The sequence below is a fragment of the Falco biarmicus genome, chromosome 4, assembly GCF_023638135.1.
Source record: "Falco biarmicus isolate bFalBia1 chromosome 4, bFalBia1.pri, whole genome shotgun sequence".
Taxonomy (NCBI): domain Eukaryota; kingdom Metazoa; phylum Chordata; class Aves; order Falconiformes; family Falconidae; genus Falco; species Falco biarmicus.
The window spans coordinates 102,321,182-102,345,304 of record NC_079291.1 but is presented as its reverse complement, the minus strand read 5'-3'; the positions used below and the strand labels follow the sequence as shown (position 1 = coordinate 102,345,304).

At 59.8% G+C, this 24,123-nt stretch overlaps 1 protein-coding gene across 4 annotated transcripts in view; it reads left to right on the top strand.

Moving 5' to 3' along the window:
- Nucleotides 1–21,729, top strand: part of CELSR3 (cadherin EGF LAG seven-pass G-type receptor 3) — a 34,649-nt gene extending 12,920 nt beyond the window's left edge. The window contains exons 3-36 of one of the 4 annotated variants that reach the window (XM_056336130.1): nucleotides 465–687; nucleotides 1,147–1,262; nucleotides 2,061–2,149; nucleotides 2,576–2,733; nucleotides 2,945–3,108; nucleotides 3,578–3,703; nucleotides 3,882–4,051; nucleotides 4,262–4,447; nucleotides 4,595–4,705; nucleotides 4,956–5,124; nucleotides 5,375–5,516; nucleotides 5,695–5,815; nucleotides 6,126–6,309; nucleotides 6,402–6,503; nucleotides 7,126–7,140; nucleotides 8,788–8,882; nucleotides 9,611–9,820; nucleotides 10,304–10,487; nucleotides 10,954–11,103; nucleotides 11,354–11,534; nucleotides 11,840–12,007; nucleotides 12,336–12,462; nucleotides 12,638–12,844; nucleotides 12,952–13,126; nucleotides 13,688–13,800; nucleotides 14,108–14,187; nucleotides 14,835–14,961; nucleotides 15,627–15,740; nucleotides 15,920–16,056; nucleotides 16,151–16,257; nucleotides 16,934–17,107; nucleotides 17,251–17,451; nucleotides 17,629–18,706; nucleotides 19,375–21,729. In XM_056336130.1, coding sequence (XP_056192105.1) covers nucleotides 465–687; nucleotides 1,147–1,262; nucleotides 2,061–2,149; nucleotides 2,576–2,733; nucleotides 2,945–3,108; nucleotides 3,578–3,703; nucleotides 3,882–4,051; nucleotides 4,262–4,447; nucleotides 4,595–4,705; nucleotides 4,956–5,124; nucleotides 5,375–5,516; nucleotides 5,695–5,815; nucleotides 6,126–6,309; nucleotides 6,402–6,503; nucleotides 7,126–7,140; nucleotides 8,788–8,882; nucleotides 9,611–9,820; nucleotides 10,304–10,487; nucleotides 10,954–11,103; nucleotides 11,354–11,534; nucleotides 11,840–12,007; nucleotides 12,336–12,462; nucleotides 12,638–12,844; nucleotides 12,952–13,126; nucleotides 13,688–13,800; nucleotides 14,108–14,187; nucleotides 14,835–14,961; nucleotides 15,627–15,740; nucleotides 15,920–16,056; nucleotides 16,151–16,257; nucleotides 16,934–17,107; nucleotides 17,251–17,451; nucleotides 17,629–18,706; nucleotides 19,375–19,402 — 5,732 coding nt within the window. In that variant the 3' untranslated portion in view covers nucleotides 19,403–21,729. Of the gene's footprint in view, nucleotides 1–464; nucleotides 688–1,146; nucleotides 1,263–2,060; nucleotides 2,150–2,575; nucleotides 2,734–2,944; nucleotides 3,109–3,577; nucleotides 3,704–3,881; nucleotides 4,052–4,261; nucleotides 4,448–4,594; nucleotides 4,706–4,955; nucleotides 5,125–5,374; nucleotides 5,517–5,694; nucleotides 5,816–6,125; nucleotides 6,310–6,401; nucleotides 6,504–7,125; nucleotides 7,141–8,787; nucleotides 8,883–9,610; nucleotides 9,821–10,303; nucleotides 10,488–10,953; nucleotides 11,104–11,353; nucleotides 11,535–11,839; nucleotides 12,008–12,335; nucleotides 12,463–12,637; nucleotides 12,845–12,951; nucleotides 13,127–13,687; nucleotides 14,188–14,834; nucleotides 14,962–15,626; nucleotides 15,741–15,919; nucleotides 16,057–16,150; nucleotides 16,258–16,933; nucleotides 17,108–17,250; nucleotides 17,452–17,628; nucleotides 18,707–19,374 lie in introns of those variants that run through there. The other 3 variants (XM_056336131.1, XR_008821449.1, XR_008821448.1) reach the window with 3 other exon arrangements.
- Nucleotides 21,730–24,123: the final 2,394 nt, after the last annotated feature.

Here is a 24,123-nt window from a genome sequence, read left to right as displayed (position 1 = left end):
CCCAGAGGCAGGACTGCAACGCCTGTCCCAGGTCTGTGCGCTGGCAGCACCTAAGGAGGCACTCCGAGGAGACACTCTCAGCATCGCTACGACTTCCCTGGCTCTCCGTCCTTAGAACTGTGCAGCCCAGCTGTGATCAGTCCCCTCCTGTCTTATTCCCATGCCACCCTGGGTCAAAATTTGCCCCTTCAGATGGAGCTGGCATCCCATCCTGCCAGTGGCTTGTGCTGCAGGGCTGGCAGTGGTAGCTAGCTTGCTGGCTACCGTGGGGAACCCCTGGGTGACGCCTGGGTTCTCACATCCTTTGCTGGCCCCCAGCTGTCCCAGACTTCTGCCCCTTGGCTACCCTGCCCCAAACCTGGGCGGATGCTTGCACTCCCAGGGCAAGGGGTGGATGGGTGGCTGCTCTGTGTGTGCTCCCCAGCTGGGTTCTGTCCCAAGCCTCTCGTCTTACTCCCCCTTAGGCGAGAACTGTGAAGTGGACAGCCGCTCAGGGCGCTGCGTACCCGGCGTGTGCCGCAATGGCGGCACCTGCACCAACAGTGCCGATGGGGGCTTCCACTGCCAGTGCCCGGCAGGTGGCTTCGAGATGCCCTTCTGCGAGGTGTCCACACGCTCCTTCCCACCACGATCCTTCGTCATGTTCCGGGGCCTGCGCCAGCGCTTCCACCTCACCCTTGCCCTCTCGTGAGTGCTCTCATTCCTCTGCTGGACGTCAGCACCCACCAGTTCACCTGGCCCTGCTCTGGTGGCTCTTGTGCACCCTGGGCCTGCCCAGGGTCTTGCTGATGCTCTCCAGACCCCTGTGTTACTGGCTTTGCCTCGCCGTGAGGCTGCCCTGTTGCCTTTAGCCAAAGGGCTCTGAATTTGCACTGGCATGTGTCCCCTGGCATCACCTCATCCCTTCCTTCAGTACCTCTGCCCTTCCTGGCTGCCAACTCTCTGCCTCCATGCCAGGCCCCCATGCTCCCAAAGCATCCCCTGGATCAAGCTCCCAGCCCCTTCCCAGCTGGGCTTGCACCCAGGGCCAGGCCTGGGTCTCACCCTGTCCCAGTGCTGGGACGCTGGTGCCATGCCACAGGAGAGCGAGGATCTCTGCATGCTCCTTGCGCACGCCCTGCCCTCCTGCTTCCTCCCTTGCCCCAGGTTCAGCACCGTGGAGCCCAGCGGCCTCCTGCTCTACAACGGGCGCCTGAATGAGAGGCACGACTTCCTGGCGGTGGAGATCATCCAGGGGCAGGTCCAGCTGAAATACTCCACAGGTAGGCTTGGCCTTGCCTGTCGTGGGATTTGTGGGAAGCTGTGAGAAGACCTGTGCTGAGTGGAGAGAGTGGGTTGCTGCCTGGATGGAGCCTGTATGTAGGGAGACAGGGTTGAGAGAGGTGCTGGTGAGTGTCAGTGCATGGCAGAGGGGGTGGGTGTGTGTCTCAGGACCCTCCCTAGGCTTAGGAGTGCAAGTGCAGCAGCGGGGCTGTGAGTACAATCCAGGATAAACCCTTATGGGGGCTCTGCTGCTGTTCTGCCCTGTTACGAGCTGTGAGCTTCACCTCCTGCCTTGCTATGAACCAGTCTGGAGAGGAGGACCCTCCCTGGAGGGTGTTTGCTGTCCTGTTGGTCTCATCCCAGCTGCCTTGTGCTGTTGCTGTGCCCATCCTGTCTGCCCCGAAGGGTGTCAGGAGCAGCTCCTCCCCCCTCCCCTGCACACAGTGCCTGATGGCCATCCTGCTACTGCTCTAGTTGCACTGGTCTCCTCAGAGCAAGGTCCAGCAGTGAGCAGCTGGCAAGGGGCGAGATGCCATGGTGCCAGGGCACCCTGGTAGTCAGCCTAGACAGAGGAGCCATCCTGGGGTGCTGGCTGTAGCCCCAGGGCTGTGATTCCCCCTGTCCTGCTGCAAACCACAGCAGGCAGAGGCTGGTTTGCTGAGCTTGTCTCCCTGAAGCCCTTCTCCAACCCTGCGCGAGGCCATCGGCAGCGCAGTGGGCTTGGTGCCTGCAGGAGAGGTGGGCGCATCCAAGGGCTGTCCGGCTTTCCTCAGCGTGCCATCATCCCTGTCCTGCAGGGGAGTCCAGCACGGTGGTGAGCCCCTACCTGCCGGGGGGGGTGAGTGATGGGCAGTGGCACACGCTGCAGCTCCACTACTACAACAAGGTACGTGTGTCCCAGCTGTCCCCCTACACGTGTGGGTGTCTCTCCCTTTGAGGCATCAACGAGTGGCTCTGGCTGTCCTGTTTTCTGGCTTTGCCCCATGGGGGAGGCTGTGGAGAGAAGGTAGAGGTGGTTTTCAGCCCTTGGGGATGGGTGCAGTGGAGCAGACAGCCAGGTGCAGGGGAAGACTGACCCTCAGGACCACACTTGGAGGCTGCAGGAATGCACTCCATGCGGTGTTCGTGCCCATGCCTGTCTCTGGCGCTGCTTGCTGGGCTCAGCCAGAGACGTCCCTCCTGCTTGGCTCACACCTCCAGCAGCGCAGCAGTGCCTGGGCCACACTCAGGCCCTTTCCTTGCTGCCATGTGGGCCCTTGGGTGCCTGAGTCTGGGGGCCTGTGTGCTGCTAATGCCCTGTGTTTGGTTTCAGCCCAAGGTCAACACCCTAGGGGTGGTGCAGGGCCCCTCCAAGGACAAGGTGGCCATCTTGACAGTGGACGAATGTGACGCCTCAGTGGCCCTGCAGTTTGGCAGTGAGATCGGGAACTACTCCTGTGCTGCAGAGGGTGTGCAGACCAGCTCGAAGAAGTGAGTTCCTCAGGGAGTGCTGGGCTCTGCTGCAGTGCGGAGAGGAGCAGGGCGCTTGGGTGTCCTGTGGAGTCAGCCCTTCACATCTGGGACCTTGGCTGTGTGTGCCTGTCCCTGAGGATGTCTGCTTCCCAGCCTCTTGATCTGAGGAGCCAGCTGACCAGTCTGAGGTCGCTGTGGTTCTTAAAGCACTGGGCTTCTGTCCTTGTAGGTCCCTGGACCTCACAGGTCCCTTGCTCCTTGGAGGGGTCCCCAACCTGCCGGAAAACTTCCCTGTCACTCACCGGGATTTTGTGGGATGCATGAGAGACCTCTACATTGACAGCAAACGCATTGACCTGGCCTCCTACATCGCCAACAATGGAACTGCTGCAGGTACCAGTGTACCAGTGCCTTTGCTCCTGCCAGCCCCTGCCCTGGGAATTGCCTCTCCTGCTCACCCGTCAGCACTGCTGGGCTGTAACAGCGTCATGGCAGCACAGCTGGAGCTGAGCAGCTTCCCATCGGAGAATGGGGCCTCCAGATCCCCCTAAATGAGCCGGTCCCCAGCTAATGTTCTGGAAATGTCCCCTGATCCCAAGTGCAGAGCCTGCAGAGCTGGCCTTGTCTGGGAGATGCTAGGTAGTCAGTCCAGCTCTGCAGTGTCTTTCTTCTGGCATAAGGAGCAGCGACAGCCTTGACCCTCATCCCTGAGCACGCAGGGCCTGTGCGGAGAGGCTGAATGGCTGGGATTGCCCCTCTGGCAGCCAGGGGAAGGGCTGGTGGGCAGTGGTGCCTCTCTGTGTGGGCTGCAGGGAGGTGGTGAGGAGGTCAAGGCTGATGTGGGTGACTTTGATGCCTGCAGGCTGCCATGCCAAGCACACGTTCTGCGACTCCAGCCCCTGCAAGAACGGCGGCACCTGCTCTGTCAGCTGGGGGACCTACTCCTGCCTCTGTCCTGTTGGCTTCGGGGGCAAGGACTGCCGCCATCGTGAGTGAGCGGGTGCTGCTGGGCATGGGCAGGGTGGGTATGTGCCAGGCTGTGCTGGGGTTGCTGTGGAAACAGAGTAGGGGAGGTCCATGTCAGATGGAGCAGCTCTGTTGTCCCTGCATCTCATGCTCCCTGTGTAGTGCCCGTCCCTTCTCCTCACCTCCACTTTCCTTTCCAGCCATGCACCATGCCCACTATTTCCAGGGCAACAGCGTCCTGACCTGGGACTTCAAGACAGATGTGAAGATCTCGGTGCCGTGGTACCTGGGGCTAGCCTTTCGGACACGCCAGCCTGACGGGGTACTTCTGCAAGCCCATGCTGGCCAGTACACCACCCTGCTTTGCCAGGTAGGGCCACAGCCCCAGCCACAGCACCATGTCCCCAGCCTCTGCTGCTGTCTGCCTCAGGAGAGCAGGAGGACCCTGCCCTCCATATTGACTCGAGCTCCAGCAGAGGCTGGTTGCAGGGAGAGATGTTTAGCGGGAGGGTAGGCTGGAGGCAGGTGGGATTGGCCAGGTCTTTGCTCACTGCTGCCATTGCTGGCTCCCTCTCTGCAGCTGGCTGGGGGCCTGCTCTCCTTCATGGTGAGCAGGGGGTCCGGGCGCAGCACCAGCCTCCTCTTGGACCAGCTGCGGCTCAGTGATGGGAGATGGCATGACCTCCAGCTGGAGCTGCGGGATGTCCGCAGCGGGCGAGACTCACGCTATGTCATCACCCTCACCCTGGACTTTGGGCTCTACCAGGTAGGTGCTGCTGGAGACCCTGGCATCAGGACAGGAGCTATGGGGAATGCTTGGCATACACCGGCCAGGCTGGGCCTCTGCACCCTCAGAGAGAGTTGGAGCAGAGCTGATGCCAGTTGCCCCATGTTACTCTGTTTCCTTCTGCAGGATACGGTGGTTGTTGGAAATGAACTGCATGGCCTGAAGGTGAAACACCTGCATGTGGGGGGAGTCCTGGGCTCTGGCGAAGTGCAGAATGGGCTGAGGGGCTGCATACAGGTGAGTCCATTGCTCTGAACCTTCCCTTTCCAGCACGTCTGTTACATGGAGGGGTGGAAACACAGGCCTGGCAGCTGCTGATGACACTCGCGCCCTGAGCACTCAAGGCTCTGAGGTGCTGTGGGGCAGCTGTAAATCAACGCAGCAAGGGTGATGGGGGTCGGCTGCCCCGGGGGGGTTGTGGGAGGGCAGGACTGGAGCCTCGCACATCTGTCCTAGCTTCGCTCTGAATTTGTCGCCTGCATTGCAGGGTGTGCGACTGGGTGACAGCGTCACTGGGACTGTGCTGCCCAAGCCCAGCCATGCCCTGCGGGTGGAGGCTGGCTGCAGTGTGCCAAGTCCCTGCGACTCCAGCCCCTGCCCAGCCAACAGCGTCTGCAAAGACGAGTGGCAGAGCTACTCCTGTGTCTGCCAGCCAGGTGGGTCCTGTGGCACTCTGCCACACCTTCTTTTGCCATGTCTGTCTTCTTTTCCCCCTATGGCTCCTTCCTGGCCTGCGACTGCTTTCCTGTCTATCCCTTGGGCAAGTCGCATCCCTGTTATACACTGTCATTAATTTTTCTGGAGGGCAGAATCCCTCCTGAGCCCTCTAAATCCAGTCCATGGTGCTCTGGCACCTCTCGGGGGGAACATGCTTGGTTTACACTGTGCTTTCTGTCCACACCTCAGGGTACTATGGAGGGGACTGCGTGGATGTGTGTCACCTCAACCCCTGCAAGAACAAGTCAGCGTGTCGCCGCAAGCCAGGCTCACCCCTGGGCTACGTGTGCGAGTGTGGAGGGAACTTTTTCGGGCAGTACTGTGAGCACAGGTGAGATGCAGGGCCATGGCCCCGTGCCTGGCTCTGTGCTACCCTCACATCCTGACTATGTGACCAGGGACTTCTCAGTGCCACCTAGCTCCTTGGAGCAGCTGAGCTTTTGGGCTGGTGGGAGGAGAAGGCTCAGGGACTTTGGTGGTTGTAACAGCAGAGGTATTTCTCTCCCTAGGATGGACCAGCAGTGTCCGAAGGGCTGGTGGGGGAACCCCACCTGCGGGCCCTGTAACTGTGATGTGAACAAGGGCTTCGACCCCGACTGCAATAAGACCAACGGGCAGTGCCACTGCAAGGTGAGGGGCAGCTGTGCCCATGGGGACATGGTCCGTGGCTTGCCTGGAGCTCTGCCTGTCCTTGATGCTGTTCCTTGTCCTCCTGCAAAGACCTGGCAGCTGCCTGGGCCCTGCTTTGTGTGCCCGTTTCTGGGCTGGATCCCTGCTCAGCTCTTCTGTGCAGCCCTCCTGCCCCGGCACAGTGAGAATGGGGGCAATGGGGGTGCTTGAAAATCAGGAGCCTGGCCTTTCTCTTCCCTGGCTCCAGCGGTTCCCCAGGCACCAGCCTTGGCTGCTGTCCTGTCTGATGGCTGTCCCTGTCTCCTCCCAGGACTTCCACTACCGCCCCAAAGGCAGCGACACCTGCCTGCCTTGTGACTGCTACCCGGTGGGCTCCACCTCACGCTCCTGTGACAAGGAGACTGGCCGGTGCCACTGCCGGCCTGGGGTCATCGGGCGCCAGTGCAACAGCTGTGACAGCCCCTTTGCTGAGGTGACGCCCAGCGGCTGCGAGGGTGAGTGTGAGCACGGTGGGGGGCTGGTGCCTGGGGCTTGGCATCAGTGGCCTCCCCCTGTGACCGGTCCCCTGGGGCGTGTGTCTCTACAGTGCTCTATGACGGCTGTCCCAAAAGCCTGAAGGCGGGTGTGTGGTGGCCCCAGACCAAGTTTGGCTTCTCAGCTGCGGTGCTGTGTCCCAAAGGCTCCTTGGGTGAGTGGGGGATGCGATGGGGAGGGGACAGCCTGGCTGTCCTGCGGGGGCTGTAGCAGCCCCAACAGTATCACTCTGTTCTTGTGCTGTCGCAGTCCCGTTTAGCTGGGCTTGAGGGCTGGGAGAAGGAAGTTGGAGAAAATGCCACAGCCTGGGGGAGAGCAGAGGGGTCTGGCCGTGGGGCTGGGAACAGGCTGAGCGGTCCGGGCCCATCACCCAGCCCCAGGGCTGTGCTGTTCCCTCAGCCTTGGTCCCCACCTTCTCCCCGCTGCTTTTTGGTTTCAGTGGGCTTGAGGCTGGGGTCAGGCCTGGCCTGGCAGCTCAGCACCCACAGCACCTTGCTGTGGCTCCACTGGCCCTGTCCTCAGTGTGTGCCGCGAGGGGAGCGGGGCACAGTGTGCCATTAGGTGAGTGTTGGGTAGGAGTCAATGTCCTGAGCTGGAAGAGGCTGTCCTTGGTGACAGCAAAGGCATGAGAAGGGTGTCTGGGACTGTAGGGCAACACAAGCCCCAGGGGACAATACAAACCCTGTCCTTCTCCAGCCGTTCGCCCCAGGAGGAGGCAGGTTCTGCTCCTAACTGTTGTCGCTTCTCTCCCCGGTTCTCTCGCCCTCCGTGCTCAGGCTTGAGGGGTGCAGGTAAGGTTGTTCCCATCTCCTTCTCCCTGTGCTATAAGGGCCGCGCCACATGGCTTTCCCTCCCTGCTCCCTGCCTGGCACCCTGCACACCCCTGCGCTTTTCCCACTGCTTCTGGAGCTGCCGAGTGTCTTCCCAATGCTTTGCCTGGCCTCAGCACTCCTACACGCTCTTCCCTGCTCCCAGCACACAAACCGGTGCAAACGTGGCTGCAGCTGCATGCAGCCCCTGCCACCCGCAGTCCTGAGCCTGCAGTGTTGGCTCCGGGCAGGTCTGTGCTCTGCTGCCTGGCTGAGATGGATGCTGGCTCTCCTGGATGGGTCCCTGCTTGCTTGGGCTGGAAGGGGAAGGAGCTGGTGATAAGCGATGCCAGTGAAGCCATGGAGGAATGGCTGTGGGGTGGAGGAAGGGGACAGTTGTTTGAGCCGGGGGCAGTAGGATGGGGGTAGGTAATGATGGCACGCACAGCACAAGGTCCTGGTCCATCTGCCCGGCTGGTAGGAGGAGGTAGAGGGACCCAGGCACCGAATCCTGCACAGATCTGCAGCTGAGCTGATCTCTGTTCTCTGCCAGCGGGAGGTCAGCAGTGTGGAGGTTTCTTTGTTCTCCCTGCTCCCAGCTGCAATGGCACTGGTCCCTGTGCCTCTGCAGCTGGGGGAAAGGTGGTTGGGGAGGACAGGTAGGAGCTGGACATGGTGGGAGGGGGCATTCTAGTCACTGGGGCTTTTCTGAGCAGCGACTGCACTCTGCTGCAGGCTCCCTCTCCCTGCCCCGGCCATGCTGCTGCCCTCTCCCAGCCATGGGCACCTGGGTGGGCTGTGCCCTGGTGCTGCCCCCAGGAGGGCCTGGTCCACAGTCCTGCCAGGTACACTGGGGCCGGGTGGGTTCCTCTAGCTCAGAGTGTGCACGGTGACACTCCCAGCCCAGGATGCTGCTGTCCGTGTTGGCTTTGGCAGCACTTTTGGTGGTAGTTCCAGAATGATCCCATTCATTGCTGGTACTCCCGTTGCTGTGCAGTACTGCTTGGGCCCCAGCCAGGGACTGGGGTCTTGCGCTGGGTACTGAACCCACGCTGCTGGATGGAGAGTCCTCCATCCCACTGGACCTGCAGGGGCTCATCTCTTGCAGCAGGTTTGCCAGCCCCACAGCAGCTGGGTTGTCCTGTGGTGACTTTGCCCTGTAGAGAGAGACAGGACCTCAGCAGGCATTGCAGGCTGTGAGCCAGGGGATGCCTAGAGCTGCGTGGGCTTCAGGAGTCTGGGGTCAGATGAGCCCTGAGGGCACAGCCGCGTCTCCATCAGGAACCAGGGGCTTCTCCAGCCCAGTCCCTGCCAAGTCACTTATTCCTCTTTGCAATTCATGTGTGATGGCACCTGGTGTGATGCAGCCCAGAAGCACACATAGGAACCCAGCTCCTGGAGGGTGGCGGGGTGGCAGCAGCTTGCTGACATGACGCGGACCAAGGGTGGAATGGGCTGCACTGGTGCAAAGCAGGAGGATGGTCCTGGGGTGTTACAGGCCTTCCCTGTCACTTGCTGGTGCTGCTCTTTGGGATTAGCTGGTGCAGAGGGTCCCTGCTGAGGAGGGATGCAGCAGGGAGCCATTTATCCTGTGCTGAATTTCAGACATCCCCTTCCTTCTGGTTTTAGGTGCGGCCGTCAGACACTGTGATGAGGAGAAGGGCTGGCTGGAGCCAGATCTCTTCAACTGCACTTCACCTGCCTTCAAGGAGCTCTCCATGCTGGTAATCCTCTCTCAGCTCTGCAGCCTTGACAGAGCAGGAGCCATATGAGCAAGGGCTCACAAACAGGTTTCAAAGAACTGAGCTCTCCATGGGCACCTAGAGTAGGAGAGGGCCTTGCCGCGGTGCTCAGCACATTTCTCATCTCCTGCCCCCAAACCCATCCTGTGGGAGCACTGATGGGAGCTGAAGTTCACTTGGCTTCATCTAATGTGAAAATAATGAAAATTCCCCATCAGAAATGACCTGTGTCCTGCCCCAGTGTTTGAGAGGAAAACAAATAACCCTGAGCAGGGCTGGACGGTTTGAAGCTGGCGGGATGTCTGCTCCACGGGACATCTGTAGCCCCCCAGACTTTGCCAGTGACAAATCCCTTTGAAATATCCAGGCAAGTTTATTGAACACTTGCATCTCACCTAGGCTGAGTTGTAACTGAAGCCAGGGATGTTTCCAGCAAAGTATCACTAGGTGCTTGCCCTGCCCTTTCATCTCCTTGGCCTCTGTCATGTATGGCACTGGCTTGGCTGGGCCAGTGCAACCCCTGGTGTGTTGCTGGAGGCTGGCTGGCTGCCAGAGATGCTCCCTATTCTAGTGACCACCACTGTGAATGTCCGTGGCATGCGCCATGGTTTCAAAAATAATCTCTGGGTCTAGCAGGGCCTGCAGCATCCGAGTTTCCCAGTGAGGTACCTGCTTAATTGTTTAATCCCCTCCTTTCTCCCCACTGGCAGCTGGAGGGCTTGGAGAGGAACGAGACTGAGCTTAACACAATTGAAGCAAAGAAGCTGGCCCACCGGCTCCGGGCTGTGACAGACCACATGGACCACTACTTTGGCAATGACGTGCACATCACTTTCCGCCTGCTATCCCGCCTCATGGCCTTTGAGAGCCGGCAGCATGGCTTTGGCCTGACAGCCACACAGGATGCTCACTTTAATGAGGTGAGTCCTTCCCCCAGATCAGGGTGGCTTCTGATGCTGCTCCTTTATCAGCCACCCTGAGCCTGGGTCTCTGAGGGGATCGAGGATGTTGTGAGACCACATCAGGGGCATTGGGCTCCCCAGTGCCACACAGACATTGGCCCACAGGAGCGAGACCCGTGGAGGTCACCTGCGTGGCTGCGGCTGGGGCACAGAGTGGATGACGAGAGGCAGAGAGCTGGGTTTGTTCAGGCTGGGAAGGCAAAGGGAGGTCTTACTGCTGCCTGCAAATCCCTCGTGGTGGGGGTGCAGGGAAGATGCCTCTGTAGGACACCGGTTGATGAGCGTTGTGGTTGGGGGCCTGTTGTAGCAGAAAGTACTGCTCTTCCCCAAGCCCTTATGCAGCAAGCTGGGCAGAGAGCACACTGCTCCAGCCTCGGGTGGTCGGGACAAGGGCCAAAGGCAGTGCTTCCTCACCCCTGTCCCCGTGTCTCTCCCACGCAGAACCTCCTGCGTGCAGGCAGCTCTGTGCTGGCACCTGAGAACCGGGAGCACTGGGCCATGCTGCCACACAGTGAGCATGGCAGTGCCAGCCTCATGGAGCAGCTGAGGGACTACTCTGGCACACTGGCCAGCAACATGAAACTCACCTACCTCAACCCTGTTGGCGTCGTCACCCCCAACATCAGTGAGTAGGAGCTGGCTGGTGGTGGGTCCTGGCTGGGGTGGTGCCGAGCCATTCCTCCACCTCACCCTGTCCCCTTCTCCTCATCTCACTTCACCTCAGCAAGGGTGCTGATAACGTCCTTGGTGGCTCCCTCAGACATGGGGAGGTGTTTGTGAGAAGCACTGGAGTAGCTGACACGCCATCAAGAGTCAGCAGAGCCAGGAGTATGGTGCCTGCTCCCAGTTACCTCTCAGTCTCTAGTGAAAAAACTGCTGGCCTCAGTGGCAGAAGTAGTCTGTCCTGTGGCAGAGCAAGGATCTGGGCTGGGAAGGAGCGCATCATGCCCAAACACGGGACATATCCACCACCCAGCCTGTGGCTCATATGGTCTCTTTGCCAGTGACTTCAAACCTGGGGTGCCCTGGAGCATGGTTGCTCTCCAGGTGGCCACCCTAGAGCTGACTTTCACTCCCTTGCTCCTCTGCAGTGCTGAGCATCGATCGCATGGAGAATCACTCCCACATCCGCCGGCGCTACCCTCGCTACCACAGCAGCCTCTTCCGTGGCCAGCCCGCCTGGGACCCCCACACCCACGTTGTGCTGCCGCTGTCAGTGCTGAGCCCCCCGAAAGCTGAAGGTAAGCATGTGAGCATCGCTCAAGGAACACTGTGGGTGGGCATGGCTGGCAGGAAATATGTAGAATCATAGAATGGTTTGGGTTGGAAGGGACCTTTAAAGGTCATCGAGTCTGCATATGCCCCTGCTGAGGCCTGGCTCTGTCAGAGGTCCGCGAGTCACCCCTGAGAGCTCAGAGCTTCTCACTTACACATCACAAGTTGCCTTCAGGGAGCATGTGTGTGTTCTCACCACCCCCTTGTATGCCTCAGCTGCTCCCACGGCAGTGCCCACACTGGCTGGCGGTGAAGGAAACTACACTGTGGAGAACTCCTCCCCGAGGCAGGCGCTGCCAGAGCCTGAGCCCGCTCTCAGTGTGATCATCCTCATCATGTACCGCACCCTGGGGGGCCTGCTGCCTGCACGCTACCAGGTGGATCGACGCAGTGTCAGGTACATCCCCCACCCCTTTGCCCTCCACAAGCACCAGTAGACGGAGGCTGGCTGGACTCGGCTCTGCTCCCTCCAGCCGTTGCTGAGTCTGTCTGCAGTGGCTTCAGTTTGGTTCCCACCCAGACGATCCTGCATTGCTCTGCCTGTTCCCCACCTTGTCGTTGCTCTGCCCCAGTTTCCTGACCTCTTGATGTGGGCTGGGCAGAAATATTTCTTCTGAGACATCAGTGCAGGGCATTTGGGAAGGTCCCAGGGGGCTGCAGCTGCCAGGCATGGTGACAATAGAGCTCCATTGCTCCTTGCAGGCTCCCCAAGAACCCCGTGATGAACTCCCCCATCGTAAGTGTGTCTGTGTTCAGCAATCACACCTTCCTGCGGGGGCCCCTGGACACCCCCCTCGTGTTGGAATTTCACCTGCTGGAGACTGCCAACAGGAGCAAACCTCTCTGCGTCCAGTGGAACCACTCCAACCCGTGAGTCAAGCACAGCTGGGCTGCTCTCTTTGGGCTGCTTTTCCCAGGCACCCTCTTGTTCCCTGAGTTTCCCTGGCTATGACAGGCTGTGTACCTGGGCATCACTGGGACATGGGGGTTTCCCCCTTCTCCCAGGAGGTCCATTCCTGCTGGGAGGGTACAGCAGGGTCCCTGCAGCGCTCTGGCTCCAGTACTTCAGCTGTAGGAGTGCAGTTGTATCGGCTGGTAGAAGCCTTGGCCATCACCCCTCTTCTCTGCAGCTCCTTCCCCACACACCACATTCATCTGTCTTCTCTCCTAAGTGCACTCTACTTTTTGGTGGCTGCAGGACCAACCCCTCCGGCTTCTGGACAGCCAAGGACTGTGAGCTCGTGTACCGAAACACCACACACGTCCACTGCCAGTGCTCCCAGTTCGGCACCTTTGGAGTTCTGATGGACAGCTCGCACCGAGAGGTAATCTCGGTCTGCAGGGCTGTGGGAGGTGGTGGGGGCTGTTAGCCGCTGGGTGCCAGAATAAACAAGCACAGGCAGAAAATCACCTGTGGGACACAAGCAGAGTTTGAGAGCTCAGCAAGCTTCGTGTCTCCCCCTAACATCGCCATTTGCCTTTGGTTCTCTGCTGCTGCAGCAACTGGAAGGTGACCTGGAGACCTTGGCAATTGTCACTTATTCCTTGGTGTCTCTCTCCTTGGTGGCTCTGCTGCTGACCTTCTCCTTCCTGACCTGCCTCAAAGGCCTCAAATCCAACACACGTGGCATCCACTCCAACATATCAGTCACCCTCTTCTTCTCTGAGCTGCTTTTTCTCCTGGGCATTAACCGCACTGAGAACCAGGTCTGTGGGCTTGCACAGGGCTTGAACAGGGGGCGGGGGTGAGGTGTGGGTGATGCAGTTAGCCTTGGCGCAGTGGGACCATCTCGGAGTGGCTTTTGTCTCCCCAGTTTCTTTGCACTGTGATTGCCATCCTCCTCCACTGCTTCTTCCTCTCCACCTTCGCCTGGCTCTTCGTCCAGGGCCTTCACATCTACCGCATGCAGACTGAAGCCCGCAATATTAACTTTGGGGCCATGCGTTTCTACTATGCCATTGGCTGGGGAGTGCCTGCCATCATCACCGGTAAGAGCTGCTTGTCCTGCAGCCATGCCCAAAGCACTGCTTCCCAGCAGCCTCCTGGTCCCCTGGTGTTGCACGGCTCACTTACCCGATGGGGAGAGCTGAGGGTGGACTTGCCATGGCCAGCAGCGCTGGCAGCAGGCAGTACTGTGATGGTCAGCTGGGGACCGCATACCAAGGGCTGTCATCTTGCCTTCTGGGAAAAAGTAATTCCTCAGCCCATCTCCCCGTGGCTTGTTTGATGGGCACAGGGCTGCTGCACTCCCAGGGCTTGTGGTTAAGGTCTCCTGATTTCCCAGACTTGCATGCTTGGGTGACCTGATGCTGGCAGTGAATGCCTGCTGGGTTGGGCTGTTCCAGGGACGCCTGGAGAAGAGGAAATAAAGGCCCTGATGCTGTGGCTCACGGTCCTGGCCCTTTCCCCTGTGGTGGGGAGACCCGTGCACAGAGCAAGGAGCAGGGAGAGAGTCCTTCCGTGGCCTTCAGTGCTGGAATGGGATCGACATGGCTTGGACGAGTCCAAGGCTGCTAGGTCTGGACCTGACCTCTTGCCTCCTCCTGCAGGTCTGGCCGTTGGCCTGGATCCTGAGGGCTATGGGAACCCTGACTTCTGCTGGATTTCCATTCATGATAAGCTGGTCTGGAGCTTTGCAGGCCCCATTACTGTCGTCATTGTGGTAAAACCCTGTCCTGTTTCACCCAGAGCCCTCTCCTGCCTCCCTTCACACCATGGGCACTCGCCCCTTCCTCGGCTGCCCACTGCCTGCCCCGTTCTCTGTACTTTCTTTCCTCAGTTAGAGACCCTCTCTTTGTCCCTCGTTGCTCCAGCCAACCCTGGGGGAGGCCACGGCTCGGGCGTGAAGGGGAAAGGAGGGGACACTCGCATGGGCCTGGCAGACCTGGAGTCTGCCCACGCTCTGCCCTGGGGATGTCAGGTCGGAGTTGGCCCTTGGCACAGCTTCTAATATGTGCCAACACTTTCAGATGAATGGGGTCATGTTCCTGCTTGTGGCCAAGATGTCCTGTTCCCCAGGCCAAAAGGAGACTAAGAAGAAATCGGTTCTGTGAGTATTAGTGGCCAAACTCCCAGCAGAGCTTCTGTGGCTCATGGGTTTTAGCATTTTCAGTGACCATCCTCCCTCTTCCACCATTGCAGAGTGCTCCTCTGTGCATCAGTATTAGCCTTGCAGCCACTCTCCTCTCCCATAAACTGCCAGCCATGTTAATCCTTCCTAAACTTTGTCCTTCCCTCTTGTTCCTACATCCCTAGCTCCACACCGTCCCACCAGCCTGTCCCCCTTCACTACCTGCCCTCACAGCCACCCCTTGTGTCTGCTTGGATTCAACACTCAGCCCTTGTCAGCTCTCAGCATCTGCTTCTTCCTCTTGTATACGCTCCTGAGAGCTTTCCCCGCTCCCTCCTGGGCCAGCCCTGGAGCTTGGCTCTGCTCGGTGGCTCCAAATGACCTGTGTTGTTTGGGCCCCTGTGTTTTGCCATGTGTGATCCAGAAGGGAAGGCCCGGGAGTTGTGGGGAGCTGAACCATGCGCAGAGACATGCCTGCAGTGCTGGGCTGAGTAGGGAGGGCTGGGCAGGAGCACGCTTTCCCCTCTGCATCTCTGTCTGTGAGCACTAGACTGTAGATTAACAATACGCACTAACCTCTCCGTGTGTGCCTGTCTGTCTGTCTGTCTCTCTCTCTCTCTCTCCAGCATGACGTTACGGAGCTCCTTTGTTCTGCTTCTAGTTATTAGCACTACCTGGCTGTTTGGCCTCTTGGCTGTCAACAACAGTGTCCTGGCTTTCCACTACCTCTACACTGTCCTCTGCAGCCTCCAGGTAACTGCCCGGCCTCTGCCAGGGGAGGGCACAGGTCAGCCCAGGAGAGCATCCCTGTGGTCCCCACACCATCTGTGAAGAGTGGGTGCCTTGCACTGAGCCCCCAGCATCCTGCTGGGCTCCCTGTCTCTTCTGCTGTCACCACTGTGGCAGCAGGTGACTCCTTCCAGTCCTCGCTGCTGTGCCTGTGATGAGCAATAGCGTGGAGCAGGAGGTGGCTGCAAGGCACTTGGTTCAGAGGTGACATCCAAGGGGCAGCAAGGACCATCTCTAGAGGGAAGGGGACTGCCTCCATGCTCTCAGAGGGCAGAGCAAGAGAGTAGCCTACAACAGAGGTGTTGGACACCCCAAATATGACCCATGGCAGCACCCCACAGACCTCCTGCCACCACCGTGGCCGGTGTTGCTGCAGGGGACCCTGCTAGCCATTCCTTGGCCGCTGCCAGCCAGGAGGACACCCCACCCTTTTCTCCCTCACCTGTGCCCACCATGAGGGTTAGCACTGATCGGCGTTGGGGGGCTCTTTAGTGCATCGCAGTCCTGGTGGCCATCGGGGCAGACGCGCTGGGCTCTGGAGGAGCCAGGGACTGTCCCAGCACTGGTGCTGTGGGTGAGCGGGTCGGCTGGCAACCAGGGTCTGTCTCTCATGATGTGTCTCCTCACAGGGCCTGGCTGTGCTGGTCCTGTTCTGCGTGCTGAATGAGGAGGTGCAGGAGGCTTGGAAGCTGGCCTGTCTCAGCAAGAAGGGCCAGAGCGAGGAGGCCACAAGGAGCACACAGGTGGGTGACGGCAGGAGCAGCCAGGCGTCTGGGGACAGGCTGCCTGCCTGGGACTGGAGCCGATGGCAGCATTCTCACTTCCCCAGGGGGATGGCAGGTGTGCATGGGAAGGGCATCCCTTGGGCTGCTGCAGCACCTCCTTAACAGGGCACGTGCCTTCTCTCTGTCTGCCTCACCAGGGCCCCAATGCCTACAACAACACAGCGCTGTTTGAGGAGAGCGGGCTCATCCGCATCACCCTGGGGGCCTCCACCATCTCGTCAGTGAGCAGCGTGCGCTCTGCCCGCACCCACTCCAGCCAGCGGGCTTACCTCCGGTAGGGACCTGCGCGGGGCTCCGGGGTGCCAGCAGTGCTGGGCAGAGCTGGGGGCTCCTGCTGCTGTGACCGTTCGGGTCCTCCTGTCTTTCAGAGACAACGTGACAGCACGTCAGGGCTCGGCCCTAGATCACAGCCTGCTGGCTCACGCTGGCCCCACGGACATTGATGTGGCCATGTTCCACCGCGATGCTGGGGGAGGTAAGGCTTGGCCCTGTGCCTGGGCTTGGGGCTAACCGCATGCATCCTGAATTAACTCCTGGCTTAAGGGAATTCTTCCTAGTGCAGGTTCTGGCTGTATGGTTATGTCCCCCACCCCCTGTTCAGCTGTGGATTTCAAACATGCTGCAGATAGGAGGGAGAGGCAGCAACTGTGTCACTTAGCACAGCCCCCTCCTGGACAGATGGCAAAGGAGCTAGAAATGGACGAGGAAGCAAGAGAGGGGCCACAGGCTGTCACAGGGTCCCTGGGGACACTGGGCTCCCCAGTACAGCACAGACATTTGACTTGCTGGAGTAAGACTGGTAGGGGCCACCCTCGTGGCTGGGGCTGGGCTGTGGGACAGGTGAGCAGAGGCTGAGGGAGGTGGGTTTGCTCAGCCTGGAGGAAGAGGAGGCAAAGGGGTTCTTATGGCTATTTGCAACTTCCCTTATGGGGAGGTGCAGCTTGACAGAGCCAGGCTCCTCTTGCGGGCACTGGTGATAGGGCCAAGGGAGCAGGCACAAGCTGCTGTCAAGGGAAGAGCAGTGTGGGGTAAGGCAGACTTGTCCTCATGAGGGTGGTCATTCCTGAGGTGGTTCTACCTTCCTGGCCCTGCCACCTGGAGCCTCTCCTACCTTCATTCCAAATGTCTCCCCAACACACGTGTCCCTACAGACCAGGACTCGGACTCGGACAGTGACCTGTCTCTGGATGAAGAGCGCAGCCTCTCCATCCCATCCTCGGAGAGTGAGGAGAACGTACGCCTGCGGTGCCGCTTCCAGCGCCAGTTCAAGCGGGCAGCGCACAGTGAGCGCCTCCTCACTAACCCTGCCAACACCACTCCCAAAGGCAAGTCCCAGGGGCTCTGGCAGGGGAAGGGGTGAGCTCAAGTCCCTGGGGGTCAGGCTGTGTCTTGTGATGGCTTTGATTGCTGCTCACACAAACACTCTCTCCCTCTTCCCTGGGGCCTGTTTTGCCATGTCCTTCGCCAGATGTGGATGGCAATGACCTCATGTCATACTGGCCAGCTCTGGGCGAGTGCGAGGTTCACCCCTGCTCCCTGCAGAAGTGGGGCTCTGAGCGGAAGCTGGGCTTTGACATCAACAAGGATGCAGCCAACAATAATCAGCCAGACCTGGCCTTGACCAGTGGAGATGAGAACTCCCTCACCCAGACACAACGGCAAAGAAAAGGTAATGGGCTGGAGCAAGCAGGCAAGGGTGGCCTTGCCTGTCTTAGGCTGATGTGGCCGTGAAGGCTCAGCATCAGATCCATCTTGTGTCCTTGGGGAGGTATGGCTTATCTCCCCTGGCTTTCATGCTTTTTTCACTGTTATGCGAAGATTTGACTTCTCTTTCTGTCCAATGCAGGGATTTTGAAGAACCGCCTCCAGTACCCTCCAACTCTCCAAGGCCTGCCATCCGTTGGCAGGATGACCAATGAGCTGACGTGGTACAAGACCTCCACGCTGGGTCACAGGGCTGTCCCTGCTGCCTCCTACGGCAGGATCTACTCTGGGGCAGGCAGTCTGTCACAGCCAGCCAGCCGGTACTCGTCACGGGAGCAGCTTGACATGCTGATGAGGAGACAGATGTCCCGGGAGCAGCTGAGCAGACACAACTCAGGAGAGTGCTTGGAAGCTGTGCCCAGCCGACATGGGTCCAGGGAGGAGCTGGGCACTATTCCCAGCAGGCATGGGTCTACTGAACACCTGGAAAGTATTCCAAGCAGACATGGGTCTAGGGAAAACTTGGATCTACTCGCTGCTAGGCCCAGTCAGAGAGATCATGGGAACACACTGCCCCGGAGGCAGGGCTCCAGAGACCACCTTGACACTTTACCCTGCAGATTTGGGTCAAGAGAGCAGCTAGACTGTGGGCCAGTGAGAGAGGTCTCTAGAGAGTGGCTAAACACATTGCCAAGTAGGCAAGTGTCCAGAGACCGAATAGACACATTGCCAAGTCGAGATACTTCTCGAGAACAACTGGATTTGCTTTCTAGAAGACAGCCTTCAAGGGACCAGCTAGCATCAGCTAGACAAACTTCAAGGGATCAGCTGGACTTTCTGTCCAGAAGATCTAATTCCAGAGAGCCTCTGGACACAGTGCCTAGCAGGCATCCCTCACAGGACAACCTGGGGAGTCTCTCTAGGAGGCAGCTGTCTAGGGAAAGCCTAGAGCCGCTGTCGAGGAGACAGCCTTCTAGAGAGAACCTGGAGGCCATTCCCAGCCGACATCCTTCTACTGAACAGTTAGATATCCTTTCTTCCATCCTTGCTTCTTTTAACTCCTCTGTCCTGTCCTCGGTGCAATCTTCTAGCACGCCTTCAGGCCCCCAGACCACTGCCACCCCCTCTGCCGTGCAGACCTCAACGCCCTCTGCAATGTGCCCCTCGACACCTCGCTCTGCCACCTCCCACAGCATTTCGGAGCTGTCGCCAGACTCGGAGTAAGTGTGTCCCTTCCTCAGCCAGGCCTTGTTCAGCTGGGCTTGTGCACTGTTCACCTGCCTGGCTTCCCAAAGGGAGTTTGGGAGGAGAGGGCTGTGTAATGATGAGCCCCTGGAGTGAGTGGCAGGTGTTTCCTGGTTCTGAATAGTCACTGGGCAGGGAGAACCCTCAGATGCAACAGTTCTTGGTGCGTGCAGTGCAGTGCAAGGAGAAACATCAGTGTACCTGGGTCTGCCTGCTCTGCCAGAAGTGGTGGTCCTCACTTGTGGCCTGTGGGAGCTCAGGGAAGATGCTCTGTGCAGCCAGGCTGGCCTCATGGCTGGTCCCCTTGCTCAGTGCCAGCTGTAAGTCCCAAAGAGCAGATGTGTGTGATGGCCAGGCTGGCTGGAAAGGAGGATGGAGTCCAAGTGCTACAGGAGCCCTGCCTGCTTCAGCCACATTTCTTCCCCCGGTCCCTGTCTCAGTGTGTCACTTTTTCCCTCCCGGCTCTGCTCCCTGCTAGTACTGCTCCCATCCCATCCCTCCTTTCCTCTTCCCTGACATCGGGGACTTGGAGACAGTTGTTCCTGCCCTGATCCAGGAGGGGGTTTCTGGCATAGCTGGGGGAGGCGGCTGGAGCCCAGGGGAGATGCTATGACTTAACACTGTTTTTCTTTCCTCCGAGAAGAATAACAAGAAACGAGGGCCATTCCTGAGGGGCTGAAGCTGTCCACAAGAGAGACAGAAGAAGCAGGGCCCTTCGCCTAGCCAGGTGCTGCCAGCTGAGGTTTGGTGTCCCCAGGGGGCAGGGGCCAGAACTGATGGTGGTCAGAGGCCCAAAACCAACCCTGCCTTCCCCTGCCCTCTGGGCTGAGGGGCCGGCAGCCTGCATCACCCACCAGCTGCCACTGTGCTCCTCATCATTGCCTGCCTGGTGTGACAGGTAAGGCAGGAGCCTGCTTGGGCGAGGGTGGCATCTCCAACCCCCTGGGGCCGAGCTCTTCCTCTGCGAGCTGTTTGTCTGCAGGGTGTGCGTGTGTGTGTGCGGAAGGTGAGCAGGGGCAGGGGGATGGAAACAGAGCCCAGGATATGGGGGCAGGGGAGGGTTTTCTACCTTTTTGTATCTTTGTAATCAGAGAGAAGAGAAATTTCTATGGTTATTTTTACGGATGGTCTGTTCCCAGGACCTGGAGCATTTGTTTCACCAACAGCCCTTTGCCAGCTTCCCTGGGGGTACCAGGGACTGTGATCCTAGTGGACTGGAGAGACAGTGCCAGGCAGCTCTTATGGCTTTGCCAGCACTGCTTTGTCCCATTCCCATTGCAGGGCAGCTGGCCCCGCTGCCCCTCGCCCTCCCACCATGTAGCTCCGCACACGTGTCAGCACCATCCTCCTGCCTGGCATCCCTCAGCCCCCTGCAGCCATGCTGGCCCTGCAGCCAGGCCCCCCCTCTGCCTTCCCATGGGACCCCCCTTGGGGCTGCCCACCACCCGTGAGCCAGGGCTGCGTGCTAGCGAGAGCACAAGAAGGTGGGGCAGCAAGTTCAGTGCTAGGGACCTCCACTGGGGGGGAAACAAGCTTTGCTGTTCAACCTTATCCTGTACCAGGATGGTCCCGCTCCTATAAGCGCTCGTTTCCTCCGCTCAGCAAATGAACACTGTGGTTTTTACCCACTATATGTTTTGCTCTTTAACCTGCATGTTATAGAGCAAACCTCTGTTGGTTTGTGGGTCCAGACAAGGAGCTAGATGACCCTAGCTGTGCTCAGCAGCAGGCTCGGTTGTTCCCAGAGCTGATGCTAGCCCTGCGAAGGGTTAGCATCTGTCTGAACATGATGTGGCTCCAGTCTTGGGGCCCAGCATTGCCTACAACAATTGTATCTAGCTGGTTCCCTGTGGGCTCTGTGTACGTACACACATGTCCCTGTGTTCTCTGGCTGGCAGAAGACCCCAGCTCAGAGTGGCCTGGATTTTGGGAGACGGAGATAAACAGCACTTTGCCCTCTCTGAAAATTCAGGCCAACCTGGTGGTTTCTCTGCTTGACGAGGAGCCTGGTCCCGGGCTTTTTACTGGCCCTGCCACGAGGCGACACTCCTCTGTGCCTGCCCCAGCCTTGGGCCAGGGGAGCTGGCTCAGGGGGCCAGCACGTGCCCTTTCACCTGCTGAGCGTGGTGCCTCTGCTCAGCTGCCCCCGTGGTGCTCTTGGGGCTGCGTGACAGCATGCTCCTTACTGCCTTACTACCACACTGCCGTAGCATCTTACTGGATGTGTTTACAGGAGGGGACTTACGCTGCTGTCCTCTGGGACCTCTCGCCTACATCCTCGAGTCAGCGGGGAGAGCGTGGAGGGAACAGAAGGGCTGGGTGATGGGGGGTGCCGTGGGCCTGGTGGGGGCTGCCTGCCCCCAGCACAGCCCTGATGAGGCAGGCTTGCTGCCGCCCTTCTCCCAGGGATGGGGAGGGAAGGGACTGCTGACATGTTTACATGCCACTGGGGACTGGCGTGTGGAGGGAAAGCCTGCCGGCCCCCCACGCCGGGAACAGCTGGGCCCCTCTGTGTTGCCCATCTTCGCCTTCGGGAACAAGCTCGTTTACATGTTTCTCTCCCGCTGTGCAGCGCCAGTCCCAGAGTCCTGGGCTCCTGTCCCCGCCGTGCTGTAGGGCCCATATTTCTGCCAGTTTGGGCACAGGGGCTCTTTGTGCTGGTGCCAAAGGGAGAGCAAGTGACAAGTGCCAAAAAGAAGAGAGCAGCAGAGCTGGTGGCTGTCCCCGCAGAGCTGGGCCGGTCAGGAAGCGGGAGTCAGTCTGCGGCTTGGTCCCCGATTGTAGTGCTGTGGCCTGGGCTCTGGGAGCATCCTCCTTGGGTTTGGGTTTGTTTCTTTGGGGGGTTTGGTGGCTTTCTTTTTTTCCTTTCTCCATCTTCAGATTCTGTGGGCAGGGAGCAGGGAGATGCCTGTGCCCCGCCCCCCCTCTCCCCGCCCCTGGCTGTGTAAAAGTGTATCATGGAAGCGCCAGATTTGGAAATAAAAGTCTATAAAATGGTGGTGGCCTCTCTGCTGTCTCTCCCTGCGCTCGGGGTCTGTGGCTGTGGGTGCAGCACCTGGGCTTAAGGTGATGCTGGGAGGGGGCTTGGGCAGGAGCTCGCAGCCACCTCCTGGGCTGAAGGGAGGGTCCCTGTGGCCTGAGGTGAGGTGACCAGGTGACGGGGACTTCAGGTGCTGCCAGTTGCTTGGACTTGGCTGTGTCCAGGCTGGTTCACCCAGGGGTGGAGTCAGCTGTGGTGGGGTCCAGTGGCCCCAGCCTTGGCTGGCAGGTCTGCGGTGCTGCAGTGGCTGTGGTTAGCCATGGGGCCCATGCCTGGCGGCAGCCAGCAACCTGGATGCCACCAAGGGGGGAAAATCCACTGTCCGAAGGCAGCGTGACCTCAGCTGGGATGATCTGGGCTGTGGGCAAGGAGAGGGAAGTGTGAGGAGGAGACGCCATCTGTGATCCTGGTGCCCTCCATCCCTCCCTCCCTTGCTGCTGGAGAGGAAAGAGCAGGTGAGCAAAGGGCAGTATTGATCCGCGGCGCCCTGAGCAAGGGTTGCCATCAATCATCATCCCTCAGTCCCTCATGGGCTCCGTCCTTATCGCTGGCCTGAGCCTGACCCAGCCCAGGGCGGCCCCTGAGCTCGGGGGGCCGGTCTCACAGCAGCCCCCGGGGAGTTGCATTGGCACTGGGAGCTGCGGTCCCGTCCTGCAGCCCACCCGAGGCTGGCCTGGGGGTGAGGGGCCAGGGAGAGCTGGGGGGGGGGGGCGGGGGGGCCGAGGGGGAGCCACAGGCAGAGTGGCTGGCCCAGGGAGCAGGTTGGGGCTGGAGGCTGGGGCACAGGAGGCAGCGGCACAGGGTGGGGACAGGTAGCAGCGATAAGGAGGTAGTAAATGGCACCCAGCACTATCAGCTGCTTCTGAGCAGGAGCCCTGTGATGGCCTCGGCTTCTGTGCCAGGCGAGCAGATAAACAGCGGGAGGCAACAGCTGCTGTTGGCATCGATGTGCCGCTACTCAGCCAAGGTGGGACTGATGGGCCTGGGGGTGGGACAGCGGGGGAGCCGAGGATGTGGGAGAAGCTGAGGGGAGCAGGTGATGAGCCTGCCTGTGGGCTGCTGCCAGACCTGGGTCGTGCCAACCACGTGGAGAGCCAGGGTGGCCGTGGTTTGTTCCCAACCCAGCCAGCAGGGATGGGAACAAGCCACTCTGACCCTAGAGAGTGTGGTCCCAGGTGTCACGACTCATGCTACTCATCAGCCCCATCCCACCACCCAGGGCACCCAGGACTCCCTGGCTCCTGCCCTGCTCTGCCCCCTGGCTTCACCCCGCACCACCCTGGCACCAGTCAGCCCAGCCCACAGGTGCCTGGATTTCCGTTACCGTATCCCCATGGGCCTGGGCCAAGCATGACTCAGAAATGCTCCAAAACCAATGGCAGTACCAGGTTGTGGTGGAGTGCAGGAAGGTGTGCTGGGTTCAGCAGGACTCTGGTGCCCGGTGGGGACCTTTGGAACAAGATAACGGCTGGGTCTGTGCATGCTGCGGGAGAGCGAGGCGATCCACAGGGCTTAGCACCCCCATTTCCAGCAGGTAAGCAGGGACCAGAGCCTGTGGAAAATACCCCAGACGCCACAGCTGGAGGCTGCGGGTAACCCTCCTTGCTTGCCCCGGACACAGCTCCTGCTCCAGGACATGCGGTGGGGAGGGGATGCCCATGGGAACCCTGGGGACACATGATGGTGATGGTGGGACCCTGAGCAGTGCCCCGGGGAGGTGAGTGCCTGGTAGCTGTCGGCAGGGACTTGGCACCAAGATGTGCCCAGCAGCCAGAAGACCCCTGACTTGCACCCGACAGGTGCTGAAGCACAGCAGCATCCCATATGGGGCCGTGGGCCAGGAGCTGAGACTGGCCAGGGCAGTGCCCAGGATGGGATGGCCCTGGGGACAGTGGTGACGGCCCTGGGCCCACCACAGCTGGGGATCCCAGCACAACAGGGCACTGGGGGAACACGGCAGGTGCTGTGCAGCAGTGGGGCTGGGAAGTGCGCAGTTCCTCAGCAGGGCAGGAGGCAGGGAGCAGCGTCTCAAAGATCACGGACTGGTATTAAAACTTAGGAGGGAGCAGAGCGTGCACCTGGCTGGCGACACCTGACCGGCCTGGGCACAGCAGGTAGGAGGGCTGGGGGCAACACAGGGACTTGGGCTGGCACAGCCCTGGCACCCCACAAGTGGTTCGCGGGTCCGTCCGGGTGCAAGTGGGTGAGCATCTCAGGACCAGCCAGGGCTACTGGCTGGGCGAGCCTGGTAGGATGGTAGCACTCTCAGCTGGAGCCCTTAGCAAGGCCAGGCTGTGCATCCATACGGAGATACCTTGGGCCCACCAGCTCAGCCCCACTCCTCCATGCACA